The sequence below is a fragment of the Rattus norvegicus genome, chromosome 16, assembly GCF_036323735.1.
Source record: "Rattus norvegicus strain BN/NHsdMcwi chromosome 16, GRCr8, whole genome shotgun sequence".
In the NCBI taxonomy this organism is placed as follows: domain Eukaryota; kingdom Metazoa; phylum Chordata; class Mammalia; order Rodentia; family Muridae; genus Rattus; species Rattus norvegicus.
The window spans coordinates 6,868,523-6,890,000 of record NC_086034.1 but is presented as its reverse complement, the minus strand read 5'-3'; the positions used below and the strand labels follow the sequence as shown (position 1 = coordinate 6,890,000).

Sequence of the window (21,478 nt, the reverse complement as noted above, 5' to 3'; positions counted from 1 at the left end):
GCTGACAGAGACGTGGGTGTGCAGAGGTGGGTGTGTGATGGCACAGGAAGTCAGGAGGAGGAGCATCCATGCAGAGGGACTGAGGCAGGAGCATGCCTCTCCATTCCAGAAATGGCCAGGGGAGCAGTGGTGGCTGGAGCACAGGAGGCAGGTGGGAAATGGTGGCTGGTGGGATTACAGGAAGACAAGCAGAGTCTAGTCAATGGCCTGAAGTCCTCCACCCACACCCCATCAGAAGGGTTAGGCAGAATTATGACCTGGTTACTGTTTTCATTTGGAAATGAATCACGACATAAAGAGATGTCACTGTGTGTCAAGTTGACAAGTGGTGGACTAGTTATGACTAATCTTGGTTGTCAACTTGACTACATCTGGAATCAACTAAAATCCAAGCTGCTAGACACTCCTTCCTTCGAGGGATTCTCTTAGTCAGATTATTTGAAGCTGGAAGATCTACCCTCTATCTGGGCCCCACCTCCTGGTGACAGCCCACGTACATAGACATTATAGACATGGAGGAAGGAAACTGCCTTTCCCCCACTGGCCCCCACTCTAAGTGGCGGGTTCACCTGTCCTGTTGCTGATGGCGTTAAATCCAAATTCTTCAGGACAGTGTACACTGAAAACCACCACAGTCCAGGGATCCTCTAGGACCCCAGCCTCAGACTGGGATGGCAGAGATAGCCAGCCCCGTGGGCTGGACAATGACCGGATTCTTGCCTTTCTATTGTGAGGCAGCCATTGTTGCGTTATCTGGATGACAGCCTGGAAGCTGAAAAGGTCATGTGTAGGAAAACACAGCAGGACAATCAGTGTTGATGGGAATTTTCGGCTGAACCCACAAGGAACAATAAGTAACATTGTCCAGTCCTCCGAGGTACGCCGGTAAACTGTGGCTTCACTTTTCCGATGATAGGCAGAAACATCTCTGCACTGTGCTTGGGCAGGGGCTAAGTTCTGCTTTACCAACTAGAAAAACTTGTCTTAAGCCAAAAGAGAAATCCAACAGTCGTGATACATTAACCTAAATGTTGTCTTTCTCTCTCTCAAATGGGGAATACCTTCACAATTTAAGTAGAATAAAACCTCCTGGACTAAGGGTGCAGCTTTATGGTACAGCATTGGGCACCATGTGCAGGACTCTAGGTCCAGGTTCACTACTGTAAGTATCTTCCTGCTGTGTCACAGGATTTAAGGTGAGGACGGTCTTTGTACCATTGTATGGGAAAAAAACAAACAACAAACAAACAAAAAACCCAGCTGGCTGATTTTGCAGGTGTGACTGCCACCTGGTGGACAAACTGAGAATAACACCAATGGGCGTTTGAGGCAATAGCAATGGCTTTTGTTTTTTATTCCTTCCCTTCCCTTTCCACTTCTAATATCTCGCAACATTTGGCAACATTTGGCCGGTGTGCTGGGACACACCTAGCATCTCCCGGGAAGACTGGCCTAAGAGGATGTGTGCTGCTAATGAATGGGGGAAGCTCCAGCCCGTTGTGCGCTCTGTTCTAGGCAGTTCTAGGTCATTGATAGTCTAAGACAGGAGAAAGCCAGTAGCATTCAAGCTAGTGAGGATCCGAGCACTTCCCTCTCAGCTCTAGACTGTGGGTGTGATACTCCTGCCTTACCTGTCGGCTATACTGAACTGTGGCCTGGAACTGTAAGCCCGATACACTCATTCCTGCCAGAAGTCACTTTGGGTCAGGGTGTCTTAGCAGGCACAGACACAGAACAAAGCCAGTCGGTTAACAGACATGGTGCTCACCTTAGCCAGGCCCGGAACACCCTCAGATAAACAACACTACCGTGTTCACTCCAGAGTCCCTGATTAAAAACACACAAAGTAGGCCAGCAGAGCACATCGAATTCCCCGAGAAGTCACCCAGCCTTATTCTACCCAGCATAATGTTTTTCTCGAGTACATTGGAGTTCACAGAAAGCACGAGGAAGGAAGTCCAAAGCTGACTGTGGCCAAGCGGTCAGGAGAGTCCACAGTGCGGCACCCCCAGATAGCTACTCTTCTGTAATGCTCGAAGCTCCCAAGACCCATCACTGAATCCACCAAACGCCAGGAATAGTGTTATATAATCCCAGCCATTCAGGAGGCTGGGGCAAGAGGAGAACCTCATTCAAGACCAATCTGGGCAACATGTTGCGCGAATTCATTTTAAATAAAATTATTTGGGGGTTGGGGATTTAGCTCAGTGGTAGAGCGCTTGCCTAGCAAGCACAAGGCCCTGGGTTCGGTCCCCAGCTCCAAAGAAAAAAATTATTTGAAGTGAGCCTTAATAGGCGTCAATAGGGAATCATTTTGGGAGTGTGTGTGGAAATTTCCCCTCCATTACCCTGTTGAACTCATTAAAATTAAAGTCATAAGAACCACCCTCTAAAAGACCAGAAGGCTGCAACACAACAGGCTTAGATCCACCGGTCAGCCTTGTCTGGGAAGATGAACTCAGAAGACAGACAACAGGAAAGCTGACCTTTCCTGTTAAATGCACGGTGGGCACCAATCTCTAGGTGAACAATGGATCTGTCAGGTAGAACCAAACGCCTTCGCCAGTGCTCCCGGGCTCCTGCCTGTGATCTCAAGAGTGAGGAGTGAAGACCAGAAGCAGGCAGTAGGTGATAATAATACCAGAGAATCCCAACTCTCACATCCACATGATGTCCGTCATAGGATAGTCTAAGAAACACTACCAGAGCGATGGCAGGGAGTGTGGAAGAGACTGAAACAAGAAGGCCAAAGCGAGAGGCCTATGGGCCACATGCAAACCCTTCTCCATTGAAAAGCTGAGGGGGGACATATTGGAAAAGGTCACTAGGTTCAGGAAGAGAGGCCAGACAAACTCACGGTCTTGATGCGGTCAGTTCCTAGATCAGGAGTAGGAGGAGGCCTGTGACACAGCACTGTGTGGGACATAGGCACTCCACCATGAGAGAAGCTGGTGGTGTTCAGTCAGAGGGCAGAGCGTGATGAAAATGGCAGCCCCCTGCCCAGGCCTATGTATCTGATCAGCAGTAAAGAGCCGTGAGAACGTGTGGTACCTGCACCCCAGCCTGAGAGGCACCAGGCTTTCTGACTGGCTGATGTGGTCAAGTGGGGAATTATGTGGGTAGCTTCCACTGTCTTGTGCATCCCAGAGTCTTGGCAGGACAGGCATGTGGCTGAACCTCCTAAATCCTGCTGCTTTACCAAGTTTGAAGGACCAGGTCCTGCAGACCTGGGGCATGCCGTGGGCGCTGGGGATACACTGGGAAGGGGGGTTTTGGTCTCTCCCAGGAAAGCTATAGGCTCCACACATCTTAGCATCAACTTCAAAGCTGAGGAAGGCATTGTAGTTCCTTCCTGGGTTGGAGAGCGATTACCCTTTAGCTAGAAAGGGACTTAAGCCACCGGCAGGGTTTCACCCACATCTGCCTTTGAAAACGCCCACGCAGCCTTTTTATGCTGTGCTCAAAAAAGGGGAGGAAAGGTCGACTAAATAAGCAAACCAGGGATGACTAAAGAACGATTTGGAAATGAGCTCAAACACCTGGTGACCCGTACAAACAAACCACTCCTAACTCGGAATTAGTAGATCATAAATTAGAATTCGGCATCAGAAATTTGGAACAAACGTCTAAGAGTTGAAGCAGTTAAAATGATGAAAACAATCTATATGCAAAATATAGACATCCAGCCAGCACTTAAAGCTCACACCTTTAACCTCGACAGCAAGGCGGAGGCGGCTGGATCTCTTCCAGTTCCAGGGCTAGCCTGGTCTACAGAGTGAGTTCAAAGACAGCCAGGGCTATGTAGAGAGACCCTGTCTTGAAAAACCAAAAGCATTTTTAAAAAGGCAACATTTAAACAGACAATGATGGAAGACAGATCTTAACAAGAAAGTGAATCATAAACGCTTCAAAAACCTTTGAACTCACCTATAAAACAGAAATTCAAACGGGCACCTTCTCAAATTTTAAGTCTAGAAAAAAAACTAAGGCAAGCAAGTCAAGAGCTAATGGTGCTATCTTAGGGGCATAAACAAGTCTGAGAATTCGTATTGTGAGTCACAGTTTGCTCTGGGACTTGATCTTAGGAAGTCATTCAAATGAAGTCTGAGGTGCTGGAGCGAAAACATCTGTGGGCATGAATAAAACGCGCTTTCAAGTTTCGATAGACGGGAGTTTAAAACCAGCTCGGATCCTTGTAATACGATAAGGCCCTACAACTAAGCGTTCGTTCCTTCACCTGTGAGGTGAAGGCCAAGCTCTGATGGAGTGCTCAGTGTTCAATGCACTGACACGGCTGATCTGGATGTCGGCCTACAGGTGACTCCCCTAGGCTCCGAAAGGACTTACGTCATTACGTCATCACGCCATTACGCAGCACTGCCACTCCAGTGCTCTCTCTGTGTGTCTGTTCCCCGGTGTGCCTGGCGGGTCTCTCTTTCCCCGTTTCTGTCCTTCTCTGCCCCCAATGGCTCTGCCTCTGTCTGTCTGTCTGTCTGTCTGTCTGTCTGTCTGTCTGTCTGTCTGTCTGTCTACATGTCCATTTGTCTGCCTCTACCCTTTCCCAGGTCTTTACTCCGTTCCCCTTCCACCAATAACCCCCCTTTAAAGCACATCAGTTGCACGGTGCCGTTACTCAGGGCACACCTCGGCATGGGCCCACCGGGTACCCTCGCCGCTTTATATTTCGTAGCACTGGATGGAGATCGTGTCTAACAGAGGAACGTGACGAGCAGAACGAAACACAGTAGGAATAAAGTCATGGAAAAACCCATGTCAGCCGTACAGAACAGGATGCAGACGTTTCAAGCGGAACTAAGAAGACCTTGACAATGAAATGTGCTTAGTGTATACACTAACGGGGATAGCTGTGTACGCTGTTGACAAAGACTGGGAAGGGTGGGAGCACGCGGGTTATTTTATGGTGATTTACAATGTTTCGTTTTGTCTTGAAACAGCCTCTAGATATACTGAGGAGGCTGGTTTTGAACTTACAGTGATCCTCCTGCCTCTGCTTCCTGTGCCAGGATTACTTAAAACACTTCCTTAGCTGAGCACGTTGGTTCATACTTTTTTTTTTTTTTTTTTTTTGGTTCTTTTTTTCGGAGCTGGGGACCGAACCCAGGGCCTTGCGCTTCCTAAGCAAGCGCTTTACCACTGAGCTAAATCCCCAACCCCGGTTCATACTTTTAATCCCAGCACTGGGGAGGCAGAGGCAGGTGGGCACCATGATTTTGAAGCCAGCCTGGTCTACATAGAGAGAACCTATCTTTAAAAATAAAAAATGTGGGGGCTGGGGATTTAGCTCAGTGGTAGAGCGCTTACCTAGGAAGCGCAAGGCCCTGGGTTCGGTCCCCAGCTCCGAAAAAAAAGAACTAATAAATAAATAAATAAATAAATAAATAAATAAATAAATAAAAATAAAAAAAAAATGTGGGGTTGGGGATTTAGCTCAGTGGTAGAGCGCTTGCCTAGGAAGCGCAAGGCCCTGGGTTCGGTCCCCAGCTCCGAAAAAAAGAACCAATAAATAAATAAATAAATAATAAAAAATGTGGGGTTGGGGATTTAGCTCAGTGGTAGAGCGCTTGCCTAGGAAGCGCAAGGCCCTGGGTTCGGTCCCCAGCTCCGAAAAAAAGAACCAAATAATAATAATAATAATAATAATAATAATAATAATAATAATAAAAATGTTCTCTTCAACGTTACACTATTTTTCTAATAAATCAAAACTATTTAAAAAAAATAGCATAGAGTTCAAGGTTCTAGTTTGGGCCACAGAAAGCACAGATACTGTGACTTTGGCCTAACATGAGCCGGACAAACTGGGGCTCAGGGTTTCTTCAGCTACGGCAGAGAACTGAACCCCTGGAGCCGACCACTGCCTGAAGATACTGAGGAGCAGAAACCTCCTTGGCCCCCAGAACCTGGCAGGGAGCCTAACCTGTAATTGAGGCCTGCAGGAGGCTCAGAATGGTGAGGTTGAGACATCAGACCAGGGGCCAGTGTGAGTTTGCCTCTAGGAGTTCTACTGATTTTCACAAAGATTAGAGAACCCCCTGCCTCTCCCGCCAGGGTCAGGGGGGAAAGTAGCCAGAGGTTCTGCTCTTCAGCAGGCCCACCCTGGTAAGAAATCGCCTTATCAGAGCTTAACCTCGGAGGTTTTATCTGAGCCTAACTGATTTGGGGGAAGAGACATGCTAACTTCAGCCCTCTCCAGCTTCCTCATGCTTCTTCACATTAGCTCCTTCTGGCCATCCCACCTCATCTGGTGGGAGAGCCCTATGCATGGATGAAGCCCCCAGTTCAAGGTCAAAGGCACAAGGATACAGACAACGCGTGGTGTAACTGTCAACTCTAGGGCACCTCTCTTGGTACTGTGACAGGGCAAGACAGTGCAGAAACTCTTCTGCCTTGTGTTCTTGCTGTGGGCAGTTTAGACTGGGCTAGAATTTGATCTTCTTGATGGTAAGCCCTGTGGGAAATTACCCAACCCTATTCTAGGAACCCTTGGTCAAGATGTTCCAGATATATGCTAGCTTCCTTTAAACTGCCTGTGGAGACGTCCTCGGCAGCTACTCATACAGCCTATCTTCTGATAAACTGTTTGCTGGGACAAAACCTCCCCCTGCAACTGCTGACAGAGATATCAGCTTGCGGTCTCTGCCTTTAAAAACCCAGTGTTCCAAACACTTGCCCCTGCAGTTGGGTCCCAAACACCTGAGTGTAGTCCCAGCCGGCTGTCGACAGAGCGTCTGAGCGATATCCCTGGAGGGCTCCCCGTAATGCCACCTCTTTACTAACTGCCTGGTTACAGCACCTGCTTGCTTTACCAGAACACACTGTCATCTCTCAGCAGCAACAGCGACAACAAATTACAGGGACACTAAAAAGTCAAACCGAAGCTCAAAGAGACAGCGAAGACCAGAATGGCGTTATAATAACTGTGACAACCAGGTTTAGGGCTCTACTGAGGGAAAATAGACACTGAGGACAAGAGACGGATATATAAGCAAATGAGGGAAATTCTAAGAACATATTTAAAAAGTGATGAGATGGAAACAAACAAAACCCCTACTTTAACAGAAATGAAGACTCCCTTTGATCCATGCTCAGTAGGGCAGACGTGGCTGAGAGCGTCTTTCACCCTTATCTGGCTAAAGCAACTTCAAATAAAAGGTCTTAAGAAGCCAAGAAAGGGAGGATTGCCAGGGTAAGGCAAACACAGGCTTACAGCAAGACTGTCTCAAAACAAACAAACAAACAAACAAACAAACAAACGAACGATCTGGAGAGGAACTGAGTGGTGCTCAAAGCCACCGCCAAGAACTCAGATTGTGTATTTGCACATTCCCTTCCTGTCGCTGTTCAGAGAGGGGGTGCGACCTTGATGAAGGAAATCTGTCATTTAAGGAGTGGACCTTGGAGAGTTCATCATCGCCTACTGCTTCCTGTTTGCCTCCCCCGCTTTGTCTTTGTGGTTGAAGATTGGACGGCTCAGCTTCCTGCTCCAGATGTCTGACTCCCTATGGACTCCTTAAAACTGAGAGCCAAAATAACTTTTCTATAAGTTGCTTTGGTATTGTGTGTGTGTGTGTGTGTGTGTGTGTGTGTGTGTGTGTGTGTGTATGTATGTTTAATCACAGCAATAGAAAAGTAAGTACGACACAGCCGGACAAGGAGAGTTGAATGCCCGACAGTTGCCTTTGGACAGCAGGGAGCCCATGTAGCAGTCGGTGGCCCCACCTTGTGGTAACGAGTCAGCCCTGTTACCTCTGGATTACAGCAGAGATTGGCAGCCAAGATCTCACACTGGACAACTGTCTGGTCTCGGGAGCAGCCTTTCTTACTGCTGTGTGTACCTGAGGCCAAGTGAACTGAGCTCTGGGCTCAGGTCTGCTAGACCACTGGACTTCCATAGCCTTTCCTTCCTGTCAGGAATGCCCACAACCACAGCATCCATTACCAAAGACGGTCTGCGGATACAACAGATCGAGTACATCCTACTGTAAACTGCAGGCTCCGGAGGATGGCAGGCCTATGCGGGCTCATCAGCTGAACCCAGTGCACACACTTTGGCCCCGGATGCTGGCCCCTAATGACGAATCAGGACAGTGGACGCAGGACGACTGTTTTTCTGTTCCATTTTGCTATGAGCCTAGAAATTTCTCTCTTTTTTTTTTTTTTTGGTTCTTTTTTTTTCGGAGCTGGGGACCGAACCCAGGGCCTTGCGCTTCCTAGGTAAGCGCTCTACCACTGAGCTAAATCCCCAGCCCCTAGAAATTTCTCTTAAATAAAGCCTTTGAAATATAAAGTAAGTTAGAAATTAGAAACCAGAATGGTGACATAAGACCGATATTCCCCAGTCTTGGTATCTAAGAAGTCTGATAGTCAGAGACAGTCTCAGAAAAGAATCTTAGGGTTGCAGTGAGATCTGGGCACCTGGCTAAGAAGACGTGAGGAATTATTCCTTCCCTGCAAAGAAGGAAAACACAAACACCTGCCTGTCTGGAAAAGTATCTGCCTGGACCTGCAAACTCTTTTTTACCTCATGTTGGACTCTGATTAGAAAAATAAACACAGGTTGGAGAGATGGGTCAGTGGTTAAGAGCACCCGACTACTCTTCCAGAGGTCCTGAGTTCAATTCCCAGCAACCACATGGTGGCTCTCATCTGTAAAGAGATCCGATGCCCTCCTCTGGTGTATCTGAAGACAGCTACAGTGTACTCATATATAATAAATAAATCTTTAAAAAAAAAAAAAGAAAAATAAACACCATCAGCGTCCCACCCCACCACCCCAAAAGAAAGGGAGAGCATCTTCCAAGCTGGTCCCTCAGAAGGAATCCATTTCTAACCTGAACATGGATAACGAGGGGGGACCAGGGCCAGAATGCCCTGGTAAGTGCTTTTGGTAAGAACACGGACAGGTATGCTGAGAACCACAGACCATGGCTGTCACCTGTGAGAACCAGGGAGACCCCTTTCCCTAGACACCCTCTAAAGGCAGCTCGGCCTTGGGATTCTGACCACACAGGAAACAAGGACATCTAACAAGACAGACCAATGCTTAGTCGGCAAACCCTCAGCCCCTTTTGCAGCATAAACAGTGTGAGGAAGCACTATAGAGAGCATGTGTGCACTCGTGACTTCCAGTCTGCCAGCACTGGGCCTTTACCCTCCAGCCAATCATCACTGGACTCTCCGTGTTAATAAGTTTCAATGAACCTTGTGTCTGAGTATTGTCTTTGGTCTCTGGGTCTCTCAGCAGCCTGCCCATGTGCCATGCAAAGTTTGGCTATGGGCACCACACTCGAGAGACATTACGACCAAGGCTATTGTTTACACTGAGTTTGGAATTCAAATTTTTACAGTATACACGACCCAGGTAACAGGATAAAGGAGTACCAAGTGCTGAAGATGTCCATGGTCCTGAGAGGCAGGGAAAAGCCAGTCCACATTCCCTCTATAGGAACTCTTGACCCAGGCAATTCAGGACAGCCATGCGACTAGAGTCAACACAAAATTATAAAACACTCAAAGAAATTATTACTCATGAGCTAAGAAAAACATCCAGCAAAATGGGACCAGTGAATTCAGATGACCGTAATGGAAGTGAAGATGGTCTAGTTCATTAATTTCAACCAAAGCAGCACCCAGTGGGCTCTAGAGTGCACCAAGGACTAAGATTCTGGCAAGTAAAGTCAGATGGAGAGGTCCCTAAAACACGAGAATTAGAGCAGCCAACAAATAATGCTTAAGACAGCACAAGGGGCTGCAGAGGCACGCAGGGGTCAAGACCACTTGCACCCACACGGCTGCTAACTCTGTAACTCCAGTTCCAGGGGATCTGATGCCCTCTTCTGACCTCCTTGGGTACTGCATGCATGAGGTACACATATTCAGGCAAAACACATAAAATAAAATTTAAAAAGTAAATCTTTCAATTAAAAATATATATTTTAATATATATTATAATATATATTTAATATAGATTAATATATATTAATATAGATTAATATAGATTATATATATATCCCAGAAATGACAGGAACAAAGAATGAGGGTAGGAGACAGGGTCAGTCTATTCGGCATCCTACACTATTCCTGAGAAGCAGTAAATACAGAAAGTGATAAACACGGGCATAATAGCCTCAAGTTCGATAATGAAATGCAAAATAATAAAGTCAGCATAAGGAAGAAGAACACTAGGGCTACCGCAGTATTGTGAGACTGTGGATCTCTGAGGATTTTAAGAAGGAAACACAGAGGCTCTCATGGGAATACAATGATCTTTTGTTACTTGGGGTCATCCTCATGGCTCAACGGGGGTGGGGGTGGGAAGCTGTGGCAACCCAAAGTTCACTTCACAAAACCCAATTAAAGGCGGAAGGAGAGGACCAATCTCAGGGGCTGGTCTCAGAATATCCACACATGTGCCTGGCATGGGCTGTCCCCACCCCACAGCATCTTTTAATTTGAAAAAAATGATACAGTGATTTTTTTTTTTACAGTGGTCGGAACCATAGTGAACTTCTCAATATCAGAGAAAGAAGTGAGATTATCTTCAAAGTGCTCAGAGAAGGTAATTATCAACAGAGCCTTGTTTATCTCCCACGAAAACTCTGCCAACAAACCCAAGCAGCACAGCAGGAACTCACTCTGAAAGGAGTAAACAAAAGTCCAAAGATGCTTTGAAAAACACAGTAAGAAAAGAAATATAAGATTACTCATCAGAAAATTCCCTAAGCACAGTAAGAAGTGTAACTAATGTTGCCATGAATGAAGACAAAGTAACAATGAATGAAGACAAAGTAACAATGAATGAAGACAAAGTAACAATGAATGAAGACAAAGTAACAATGAATGAATATAAAGTAACAATTTCTTGTTTTATATTTTAAAAAACAACAGCACAAAATAGACAAGAGACTAAAACATTAAAGGGAAGAGGAAGAGGAAGGGAAAAAAGAGACTGAAGAAGAAAAGGGAAGGGAGGGGAAACAGAGAGAAAGGAGAACAGAACAGAAATGTAGCCTAATTTTAAAAGTAGGGAAAAAATAAGGCCAGAGAAACAGCATGGTAGGTAAAGTGGCTGTGGCAAGCGTGAGGACCCAAGTTCAGATCCCAGCACCCACCTAAGCGTATGTTGCTGTGCATCATACCCCAGTACTGACGGGTGGAGACGAGTACCCCAGTACTGATGGGTGGAGAGGGGCCGATTCCAGGTGCTTCCTGGCCAGCCAGTCTAGCTGAATCTGCAAGTTCTGGGCTCAGCAAGAGATTATGGGTAGTAATAGAGGTAGATACCTGATACCCCTAATGTCTACCTCTGGCCTTCGAAAATGAACTGTGTTGTCTCCCCCAACCCCACCCATTAAGACAAATATAGAAAAGTCAAAGGAACTAGATGATATTGTAAATAAAGTAAACAATAGAAATGTTCAAGAATTAGAAACATGAGCACCATGAAAGGGAATAAAGACCTAAGAAGGAAAAATGATCTGTAAGGACGACAACTGGGTAAGCTCCAATGAAAGTGTGGCAGGAGATCCAGGAAAACAAAGGGGCTGTGTGGTGGGCACGCCATCGGGGCCTCCCTGTATAATCATGTGTGGTGGATACCATACCAGGGACCGCACTGTATAAGCAAGCCTCTTTTCCTTTGGGTGCACACAGACGTGACGTTTTGCTTCTAGCCAACAATGAATGAAACTTTAAGGGACTTCACCATTCAATTGAAGTCCCATGCCAGTCAATTCTGCTCATCCAAAGAGACCGTCCCAGATGCACCAAGTGGAAAGGCCTTTAAGAGAAGGCAGATGCTTTTAAAGTGACACATTCCAGATGTCCTTAAGTAAGCAAGTCACCGTGAATCCTAAGGCTGTAAGGAAAGTTGTTTTTCCAATGGTAGAGTTTGGAACTCGGGCTGACACCTCATCCACAGCCTGGAAAGCAAGAGACGAAACAGGTCCAAAGCCCTGCTCACACTCCAACCCACATAAACATTCAGAGGATAAATGGGTCTTATTTTAATCTGTATAGTGAGTGCAAAGACAATTTTTAATACCATAAATACTGCATAACAGATCAGAGAAAAATATTTAAGGATATAACTGAAGAACGTTCTCCAGGAACACAAGCAGATTCAAGTGACCAAAACAAGACGGCAAAACTCAAGAAAGGAAGATGATGCCTAGGAAAGGTCTTTCTACCAAAGATAAAGAACATTTGGGGGCTAAATTAAAAGATCAAAGGCATTTTTGTTTGCTTTGGTTTGTGAGACATGGCGTCTCTATGTAGCCAAGGCTAGCCTCAAACTCATACACCTCCGGGCTAGGATTGTAGGCTTGCAACACTAGACTTAGCTAGAGACAATTTCTTACAAAGATTGATTTAATTGCATAGGTATGGGTATTTTGTTTGCACAAATGCACCACATGTGTGCAGTGTCCTAGGAGACCAGAAGATGGCGTCAGATCCCCCTGGGACTGGAGTTACGGATGGTCATAAGCCACCATGTGGGTGCTAAGAAGAAAACCCAGGTCCTCTGGAAGAGCAGCGAGTGCTCGTAACCATGGAGCCATCTCTCCAGCCCTGCAAAAGGCATTTTTAAGGGCAAAAAGTCAGACTGTTCTCACACTTTATCACAGTAACATCAATGTTAGCAAAAGTCCACAGAATCATTTCTAAAACAGAAAATAGGACTTAGAACTGTTATAGGATGCTAAGATTTGGCTGGTAATGGGTTTGGAGATGTAAGAACTTGGGAGTATTAGTCTCATCGGTTTGATCAGACTTTCTTCTTTAAAAAAAAAGTGTACTGCAGCTTAAGTTCTGCAGAGCAGGAAGTGGATGCAAAAACTACAGCAGGAGCGTCAGGTATAAATTAAACACAAGGACTCTGTTTATAGAGCAGCATGCGAATGTTGAAAACTTGGCAATGCAGGCCTGAGGAAACCAGCCAGAGGTCCCGAGAGTGAGGGAAAGAAAACTGAACATTATCAGCTAGCCTGATTATGGAGAAAATGGAGAAATTTAAAAATAAGCAATAATAAAGAGGAAATAATACATACAGAAAAGGGAAAATAATGAAGAATTTTAGCTAAAATGAGGAATCTCCTAGAAAATCTCCAGCAATTGGAAGGCTGAGGCAGTACAATTGCGGGGAGTTCCAGGTCAGCATGGGCTGCTAGGTACTGAGTTCCAGAGCCTGGGCTATACCCACACAGTAAGGTCCTTCTCACATCCAAAACAAGCCCCCCTCGCGCGCGCGCGCGCGCGCACGCACGCACGCACACACACACACACACACACACACACACACACACTGCACGTAAAATTCAGAAAAAAACTAAGATGAGGCAAGGACCAAAGAAACGACAGTTAGGAAACAAGCACTACCCACAGCCTGTCACGGTCCCATCATCCCCTGTCCTACAACCAAAGCCTCATCTTCCAATCTCAGAATAGGACCAGAAGGTTCCAAGAGGGATTCTATGAAGCAATTGAGCAAACGGATACTACCGGGGGCATCCCAGGATACACTAGGGCTTTCTTCTCATAAGGGATTCCACCAAGATCCTTCTCTCTCCACATTGCTGCCCTAGACACGTGTGCAGGATTACCTTGTGGTGGGAACTCTAGGTACCACGTGGTACAGACGCAGGATGGTACTCCCAGCTCCCTGCCTGGCAACCTCTACAGTTACACGGAAGGCTGGCCAAGGTAAACTGCTGGGCCATCTTTGAGTAAAATCATTGTTTTGCCAGATACAGGAAGCCCAGTTAGAACCGAGTCTCACATAACAGATGTTAAGAGCACCTTTATACTGAACGAACCCACTGCTAATCAAAAGCGGAACTTCAGGCTTTGATTTTCCTTTGTTAAATCTGACAAACCTTCCCCATAAATGCTCACACAATTGTAAGCCTGGCTTTTTCCTTTTTTTTCTTTTTTTTAAGATTTATTTATTTTATGTACTTGAGTACACTGCTGCTCACCAGAAGAGGGTATCGGATCTCATTACAGATGGTTGTGAGCCACCATGTGGTTGCTGGGAATGGAACTCAGGATCTCAGGAAGAGCAGTCAGTGCTCTTAACCGCTGAGCCATCTCTCCAGCCCCAACCTTGACTTTTAAAAGCACCGCTTCTGCATTTTTAAAAACAGCTGTTACCCACTATACATTAATTTCGGTGTTTGAAATTTAATGTTTTGAAAAAATATGAGATGTTTTACGTGCCTCGTCTATAGGTTCTTCTTCCTCTCTATTTTCTTAAAACTAATAGAGAAGACGGTCTGTCAAGTGCCTGCCATGCACTCACGAGGACCCGAGCTCAGATCTCCAGTGGCTGTGGGCTGAAGCGGTGAAGGGGGGGAGGGGGGTAATCTAACACTTCGGGAAAGGGAGGCTGCACCCAAACTAGCTGAATCGATGAGCTGCGGGTTCAGGAGAGACCACATCTCAAAAAACAAGGTGAAGAGCAATGGAGAAAGACATTCAACATCTACCTCAACACACAACTGCATAGTCCACACAAATATGTGCATAACACGCATGCGCGCGCGTACACACACACACACACACACACACACACACACACACACACACACACACACACACACAGCGGAAGCCAGGCATGGACGCTCAGATCTGCAATCCCAGCACCTGGGAAGCTAAGCCAGGAGGATTATAAGGTCCAGGCCCACCTCAGCTACATAGAGAAATCTTGTCTTAACAAAACAAAACTATGAACACATTGTCAAAACAGACAAATACAACTATATGATATAAGTATTAGATGAGGAAAATAATAGAAAGTTTTATTTGGTGTAATATATATATATATTATACATAGAATATATATGTGGAAATAGACTATATATATATTTTATATATATATGATTTTAATTAGAAATGTACCTCACAGGCTCATGTATTTGTACACTTGACCCCTGTTGATGGTACTATTTGAGGAGGTTATGGTACGTTTAGGAGGTGGAGTCTTTCCAAAAGGAATATGTCACTGGGGGTGGCTTTAAGGGCTAATGGCCTCACTCCATTTCCTGCATATGGTAACCCACCCTCTCTTTTTCTCCCCTCATCCCCCTTCCCATGCTGTTCGAAATGTGATCAGCCATCAGCCAGCTTCCTGGTCCTGCTACCCTGCCACGTTGGCCTCTATTCCTCTGGCACTGTAAATGCTCTTCTTTTTTGAAGTCACTTTTTGTTACAGTATCTTATAGCAACAGAAAAGTAATACACATATGAAACTTGGCATGATCTAAAGGGATAAAATGTATCTAAAGGAATAAGATAAAGGAGCTGTTGCAAACGGTGCTTGAACAACTATCATCACAAAAGGACTATTATACAAGCAATCGCTTAGTTCCCTATTTCCTCATAACGTAATGAACCCCGAGTCTGGTCCAAGTCCAGCCATGTAACTCATGGGACACGACCAAACGAACAAAGGCTTACACAATGGGTCTTGGTCCAGTTTACACATGAAGAAACGAGGTGTCTAGATAGTGAGAGATACCTGTTTCAGTGGCAGGTATGCCAAATGCCCAGGATGGCAAACTTGTTTGTCAACTGCCAGTGTAAGAGTAATCTAGGTGACAAGCAAATGACCAGAGACCCATGAATGAGCCCAACTAGGATAGTGACAAAAACAAAAACAAACGAAAACACTACGTTTCCAACCAATAGAGAAAATGGAAGTTCTCACATAATGATGACATGACGTTCTTATGGCTTTGGAGAACAATTTGACAACCTCTGATAAAACTGCTCCATTCCCATATTATACACAGGAACTCTCACATAGGTGACAAACATACGTTCAGAGCATATTATTCATACCCCGAAAAGTAAGTAACCTAACCGTCTGCTCCTGTTTGAACATGTTCCCTTAGATCATGTGTTGGAACCCTCAACACAGCCATGCTGGAAGGTGGGTCTCCTGGGAGACGTCTGAACCACCCATCTTCATGAATACTTTTGCTGTAGGGAGGAATTAGCCATCTCTAGTTTGGCCTGCTGTTTCTCTTCTTCATATATCTGCTGGCCTCTCTGCTCTGAGGTCCTCACCAAAAACAGATGCTAGCAATGGGCTCTTAGACTTCTGAGCTGCTAGACAAGTGGGCAATGAGGTCCTCACCAAAAACAGATGCTAGCAATGGACTCTTAGACTTCTGAGCTGCTAGACAAGTGGGCAAAAAGAAGCATCTTTGTAAATTACTTTGCATTGGCCATGGCTGGTAAAGCAGACTTCATAATCCCCACTGCTTGGGAAGCTAAAGCCAAAAGATCATCAGTTCAAGGCCTGCCTGGGAAACTCACAGACCCTGTCTCAAAATAAAAAGGAGGGGAAAGGAGAGGGATCTAATTTAGAAGTAGAGCAACTGCCTTCCCAGCACTACAGAGCGAAAAATTAATTCCTATTCTCATGCACTCTCTTACAACAACAGAAATAGATTAAGACCCTATACAAAGTGGATAATGCAGGTATGAGAAACATTAAATTCAAAGGAATGGCTTCCTCTATGGGATTGGAATGGAGATGCAGTCAGGGAGGGGGCATTTGTGTATTTATGGACTAGTGGCTGGTTTATGGGTATGGAGTAACTCCTGATCCTTCCATGCATCTGAAAGATATCATAAATATTAACTCTAAGAAATCAGCAAGTTGTGGATAAGCCCCAAGGAGGAGCTCAAAGACTACTGTGAAGAAACAAGTTTTTGGACTTAAGTCTTTCATTACGAACTGTCCCCAGTCCAACCCCACACCCTGGGAGCTTTGCAGGTTTATTCCAAGGAGAAACACTGTGTTGCCGAGCCATCCCACCCCTTCGAACCACACTTAGAATTGTCACCGTTTTATATATGAGAAAGAAAATCACTGTGGTGGTTACTGCTAGTGTTCAAACTCTCTCAATTTTACCTTAAAAAGAAAAAAATAGATAAAGCAGGAAAAGCGGATTCTCCCTATTTTCTTCCCACATTGCTTATGGCCTCAGTGCCAGGTCATGGGTGCGTTACACTGCTAAGCAAAGTTCAGGCTTCGGGCAGGAATCCAGTGTTCTCTAGGTCAGAGGGCACTAGGAAAAGAGGCTCAGAGCCTTTCAACCTTCACCACTGAGTTATTACTAACCTGTCCCTGAGAACTTCATAGCGTAAACTTGTTTTTTATTGTTTACTCTTTTTTTTTTTTTTTTTTTTTTTTTTTTGCTTCAAGCCTATCTCTAAGCTTTGCTACTGAACAGTTCATAAAATTCAGGAGAAGTAAACAAAGTCAACTTAACCAGTTTTACCCAACCAGCCATTTTCTTACATTATTTCTGTCGACATGTTTCCTTTAGCACATTTCCGGCAGTATGGTGTTAAGCGCTGGTTTTTTTTTTTTTTTTTTTTTTTTTTTTGGTTCTTTTTTTCAGAGCTGGGGACCGAACCCAGGGCCTTGCGCTTGCTAGGCAAGCGCTCTACCACTGAGCTAAATCCCCAACCCCTTAAGCGCTGTTTTGAAAAACAGTGCTTTATATAAGTTTTGTTTTTATTTTTTACTCCTGGCTTTTTGATTGCAGGTGGCACAGTGCTGTAATCTCAGTTACTCGGAGAACATGGAAAGGCCCACCCGGAGGACAGCTTTGTGAAACCTCATCTTAACACAGAAAAGCAGGCTACTACACTAAGCTACTAGGCGACTGCTATAGTGGTATAGATAAGAAAGAAAATTAGCATTGGCCAGGGTTAGTAAAGCAGACTTCGTAATCCTATAATACTATAGTGGTAGAGTACACTATAATACTAGAGTAACCCTGTGGTAGAGTAACACTGGCTTGCACAAGATGCTGGCTCAACCCACATAACAGAAGTATTCAGCTTCCATTTTCTATTAATTGTCAGCCAATTTCACTTTTAGCCATTCTACTTGACACAGCCTAAAATCACCTGAGAAATGAGTCCCCATCAAGTAACTCACGTTGGGCTGGTCTGTGGGCACGTCTTCGAGGGACGAATGAAGATGACTATTAACCAGTGCTGGAGGGCCTGGGCTGCATGAGAAATCTAGTTAAGCATGGGTCTGGGAGAAGCCAGAGAGAGGGAGTCAGCAAGTAGGTTCCTCTGTGGTTCCTGCCTTGAGTTCCTACCCTGACAACTGTCTCTCAAAGATGGTCTGTGTCATGGCAGTGTAAGAAAAAAATAAATTTTGCCCTCCCCGGACATGCGTTTACTCATAGCATTTGCCATGACAACAAAATGAAGTCAGGAGAACAAATGACCCTAATTCTTCCTTTGATGACCAAGCGCTTCATTTTGGTAAAGAACGGATTGCTCTTCACAGGTCCAGCCAGGTTATGTTTAAACACGAGCACAAGGATTCCTAGTGTTTTTGTGAACTGACTGAGATAAAAATCAAAATTTGGGGACCCATGGAGTCACTGCCTATAGAAACTGCCTTCTTTTGAATCTTCTCTATACATATTATATATAACTCTTAAAAAACTCATTTATTTTTGAGACAGGGTCTCACTCTGTTGCCCAGGCTGGCTTTAAACGTGAGATCCCGTCTTGGCCTCCTGAGTACAGGTACCATAGGCCTGCCTCACCACACCCTGCCTACAACTCTTTCTAAATCACCTGGCTCCCTAGAGATTATCTTCACCCCTCGGAAGGAAGAAAGCTGTCAAGCCACTCCTCATCATCCCAAAGCTGGATTCCTAAAGCAATCACTATCTAAACTCTGAAGCCTGGGTTTGCTGGGTGGAGAACAGGTCACTAATGCTACCTTTATTATTAGTATTACTTTATTACATGTGTGTGGCTATTTTGCCTGCATGTATGTCTGCATAATATGTGTGTGCCCGGTGCCCTCACAGGCCAGAAGAGGGCATCGGCTCTGTTGGAACAACTGCAATTACAGGTGGTCGTGAGCCACCATGTGGTCGCTGGAAATTGAACTCAGGTTCTCTGGAAGAGCAGCCGCTGCTCTTAAACACTGAGTCATCTCTCTAACCTCTGTGTTTTATTTTTTAAGAAAGTTAAAATTTAGGGCCTGAGATGTAGTTCAGGGTAGAGTACTTGACTAATAAGTACAAAGTCCTAGGTTCAATCACTAGTATTTTTTCTAAGATTTAGTCTTTCTTTGAATAATAAAATTCTTTCTTTCTTTCTTTTCTTTCCTTCCTTCTCTCTTTCTTTCTTTCTTCCTTTCTTTCTTTCTTTCCTTCCTTCCTTCTCTCTTTCTTTCTTTTTGAGGCAGGGTCTCTCTACATAGCCCTGACTATCCTGAAACAACTCAACTCACTAGGTAGACCAGGCTGGCCTCATACCCACCGAAACCCATATGCCTCAGCCTTCCAAGTGCTGGGATTAAATGTGCGAGCCACCACATCTGGCTCTATGATGCCAAATTTCACCAAAATATCCAACAGAGAAACTTCCAAGCATACTGCCAACAAAAATAAGAGAGTATGTATAATTAACATGCTCAAAGTCCACACAGGGTACGTTGTATAAATTACAGCTGCTGGCTGGGATCCTTATATTGGAACAGCAGTGACTTTTGGCCTTGGAAGAAGGAGTCACAACATTTCTGCTGAATCTGTAACAGGCAAGAGAAGCATGGCATGCCGTACCTTGAACTGCAAGGCAGTAACTTGCCCAGTGATTTTTCTCTTTGCCAAATGGCAAAATTGGCCAGTTGAAGACTGATCCTTAAAAGAAAACAAATGATTTATTCCCATCAGAGTTCATTCTGTACTTCATACAGTGTTCTGCCAGTAATTCTTCTGAGAAAAGAATCCATGTAAGGTACCATGAATTGACTATTGTCTACACAGTGTGCGATACCAGGGTCAAGCAGGCTTAGCTTTGAACCAGTAAGTAGAAAAACAACCAACACTATTACTTCGATAAAATTTAAGCAATCATGCATTAATTATTAACTAATGGCTCTAACGATCTTAGTGATACCGAACTGGAACAAATAAGTATAAACCAGGCAGAGGACAGGAGCAGCTGCGGTGTTAATAAGATTATCTCTTGACAAGCAATTTCGGTGTCATCTGTGATTAAGGACACACCTCGGCTCACAGATTTCAATAAGGTGCTCATGGTGTGCGGTGCAAAACCACAAAGTTGTGAAACCAGAAGACAAGAGTATGACAACAGTACTCAAATGCCAGTTTTCCCCAACTTTACACGCTCCAAGATAACCCGCGTCCCAGCAGCCTTTGCGCAGCTTGCTCCCAATCAGCTGGAAGCTCCGGCGGGGGCGGGAACGCGCGCTGGGACCACGCCCCCTCCTCGCTTGGTCTCTGTTTGCTTTCATCCTCCAGGCGCGCAAGTGCCTTCTCCGCGGGACTGAGCTGTGTAGCTACCCTAGTGGAGGACAGCCTCAGAGGTTGGGTTTCTTACCTGCTCGGTAGAGGACGCGGTCTCCGGCTCGTCCCGCCTCCCGCTGATGGCCGAGTCCGGAAAAGACTGACTGGAGAATGGGCGTGCTCGCATGATCGCCTCACCAAGGACGGACTTCTCGTCCCGCCCCTTCTCCTGCTTGCTTAAATCCGTTGGGCTGCCCTCCTGTCCGTCAGAAGCGGGTGTCACCAACAGCAAACGTGCGACCAACTCTTCGGCTAGTGAATCTCTAAGCCGCGAAGAGTGCTTTGAAGTAGCTTTAGGTGGAAGATGTCAGAAAGTAACTCGGCAGAGGGTAGCGACAGAAGCGAGGAGCAGGTGTCTGGTGCTAAAGTCATCGCCCAGGCCCTAAAAACGCAAGTACGATGGATCCCTCGGGTGTGAAATGCTCTGCTGAAGCAGGCCGGGACCTAGTGTCATAGAGACGGAGGGCAAGGAGGCGGGGGTCCTGTTGGTCTTTTCTTGGGACCTCCCAAGGACCACCTGACAACCGGCCCTTTTCCATCCTATCCCCAGGATGTGGAGTACATGTTCGGTGTCGTAGGCATCCCCGTGACCGAAATCGCCCTTGCTGCCCAGGAACTGGGCATCAAGTACATTGGGATGAGGAATGAGCAAGCGGTGAGTGTTGACACAGGTACCGATGCTATTCGGTGCACACAGCGTCCCATCGCTTCTGAAGCATTGCATGTACCACTGTTAATCCTTCTCGACTAAGCAGAGCGACTAAGTCAAACTTGACCAACGTGAGTCGTCTGGTAGTGTCATTTGAACTCAGGCATTCCTGAGTTTGGAGCTGTGCTTATAATGTTCTACTGTAGTGTACTCAGCCACGTCCAAATATCAGAATCGAACGGGGTGGCCTCACTTCACTATAGACCTCGAGTTCGAGCAGAGAAACCATGTTGCTTCATCATTAGGTAGGTGTACTGCCAGTATCTGGTGTGGTTCCCATACATGATAGATGTCAGAGAGATGTGGCATTAATGATCGAAAGCCAGGGCTCATGCTACATAAAGTGGAAGATATTACAGATGACAGTGCCGTCATTGGAACCCAG

The 21,478-nt window shown here is 45.5% G+C and overlaps 2 protein-coding genes across 23 annotated transcripts in view; one reads left to right on the top strand and one right to left on the bottom strand.

Moving 5' to 3' along the window:
* Positions 1-20,553, bottom strand: part of Btd (biotinidase) — a 31,264-nt gene extending 10,711 nt beyond the window's left edge. For 5 of the 18 annotated variants that reach the window (XM_063275348.1, XM_006252612.3, XM_039094456.2 and 2 more), the window contains exons 1-3: positions 20,419-20,553; positions 19,638-19,715; positions 17,981-18,082 (exon numbers count right to left, since the gene is read on the bottom strand). Coding sequence is in view for 1 of the 18 variants with exons in the window: in XM_039094458.2 (XP_038950386.1) it covers positions 20,419-20,511 (93 nt within the window). In the remaining 17 variants the exon portion in view is untranslated. Of the gene's footprint in view, positions 1-17,980; positions 18,083-19,637; positions 19,716-20,418 lie in introns of those variants that run through there. The other 13 variants (XM_063275350.1, XM_039094454.2, XM_006252619.5 and 10 more) reach the window with 7 other exon arrangements.
* A 37-nt stretch (positions 20,554-20,590) lies between these two features.
* The window catches only part of Hacl1 (2-hydroxyacyl-CoA lyase 1), a 38,118-nt gene continuing 37,230 nt past the window's right edge, over positions 20,591-21,478 (top strand). For 4 of the 5 annotated variants that reach the window (XR_010058324.1, XM_063275792.1, XM_063275790.1 and 1 more), the window contains exons 1-2: positions 20,639-20,778; positions 20,935-21,039. Coding sequence is in view for 4 of the 5 variants with exons in the window: in XM_063275792.1 (XP_063131862.1) it covers positions 20,689-20,778; positions 20,935-21,039 (195 nt within the window). In the remaining variant the exon portion in view is untranslated. Of the gene's footprint in view, positions 20,779-20,934; positions 21,040-21,478 lie in introns of all 5 variants that reach the window. The other variant, NM_053493.1, reaches the window with a different exon arrangement.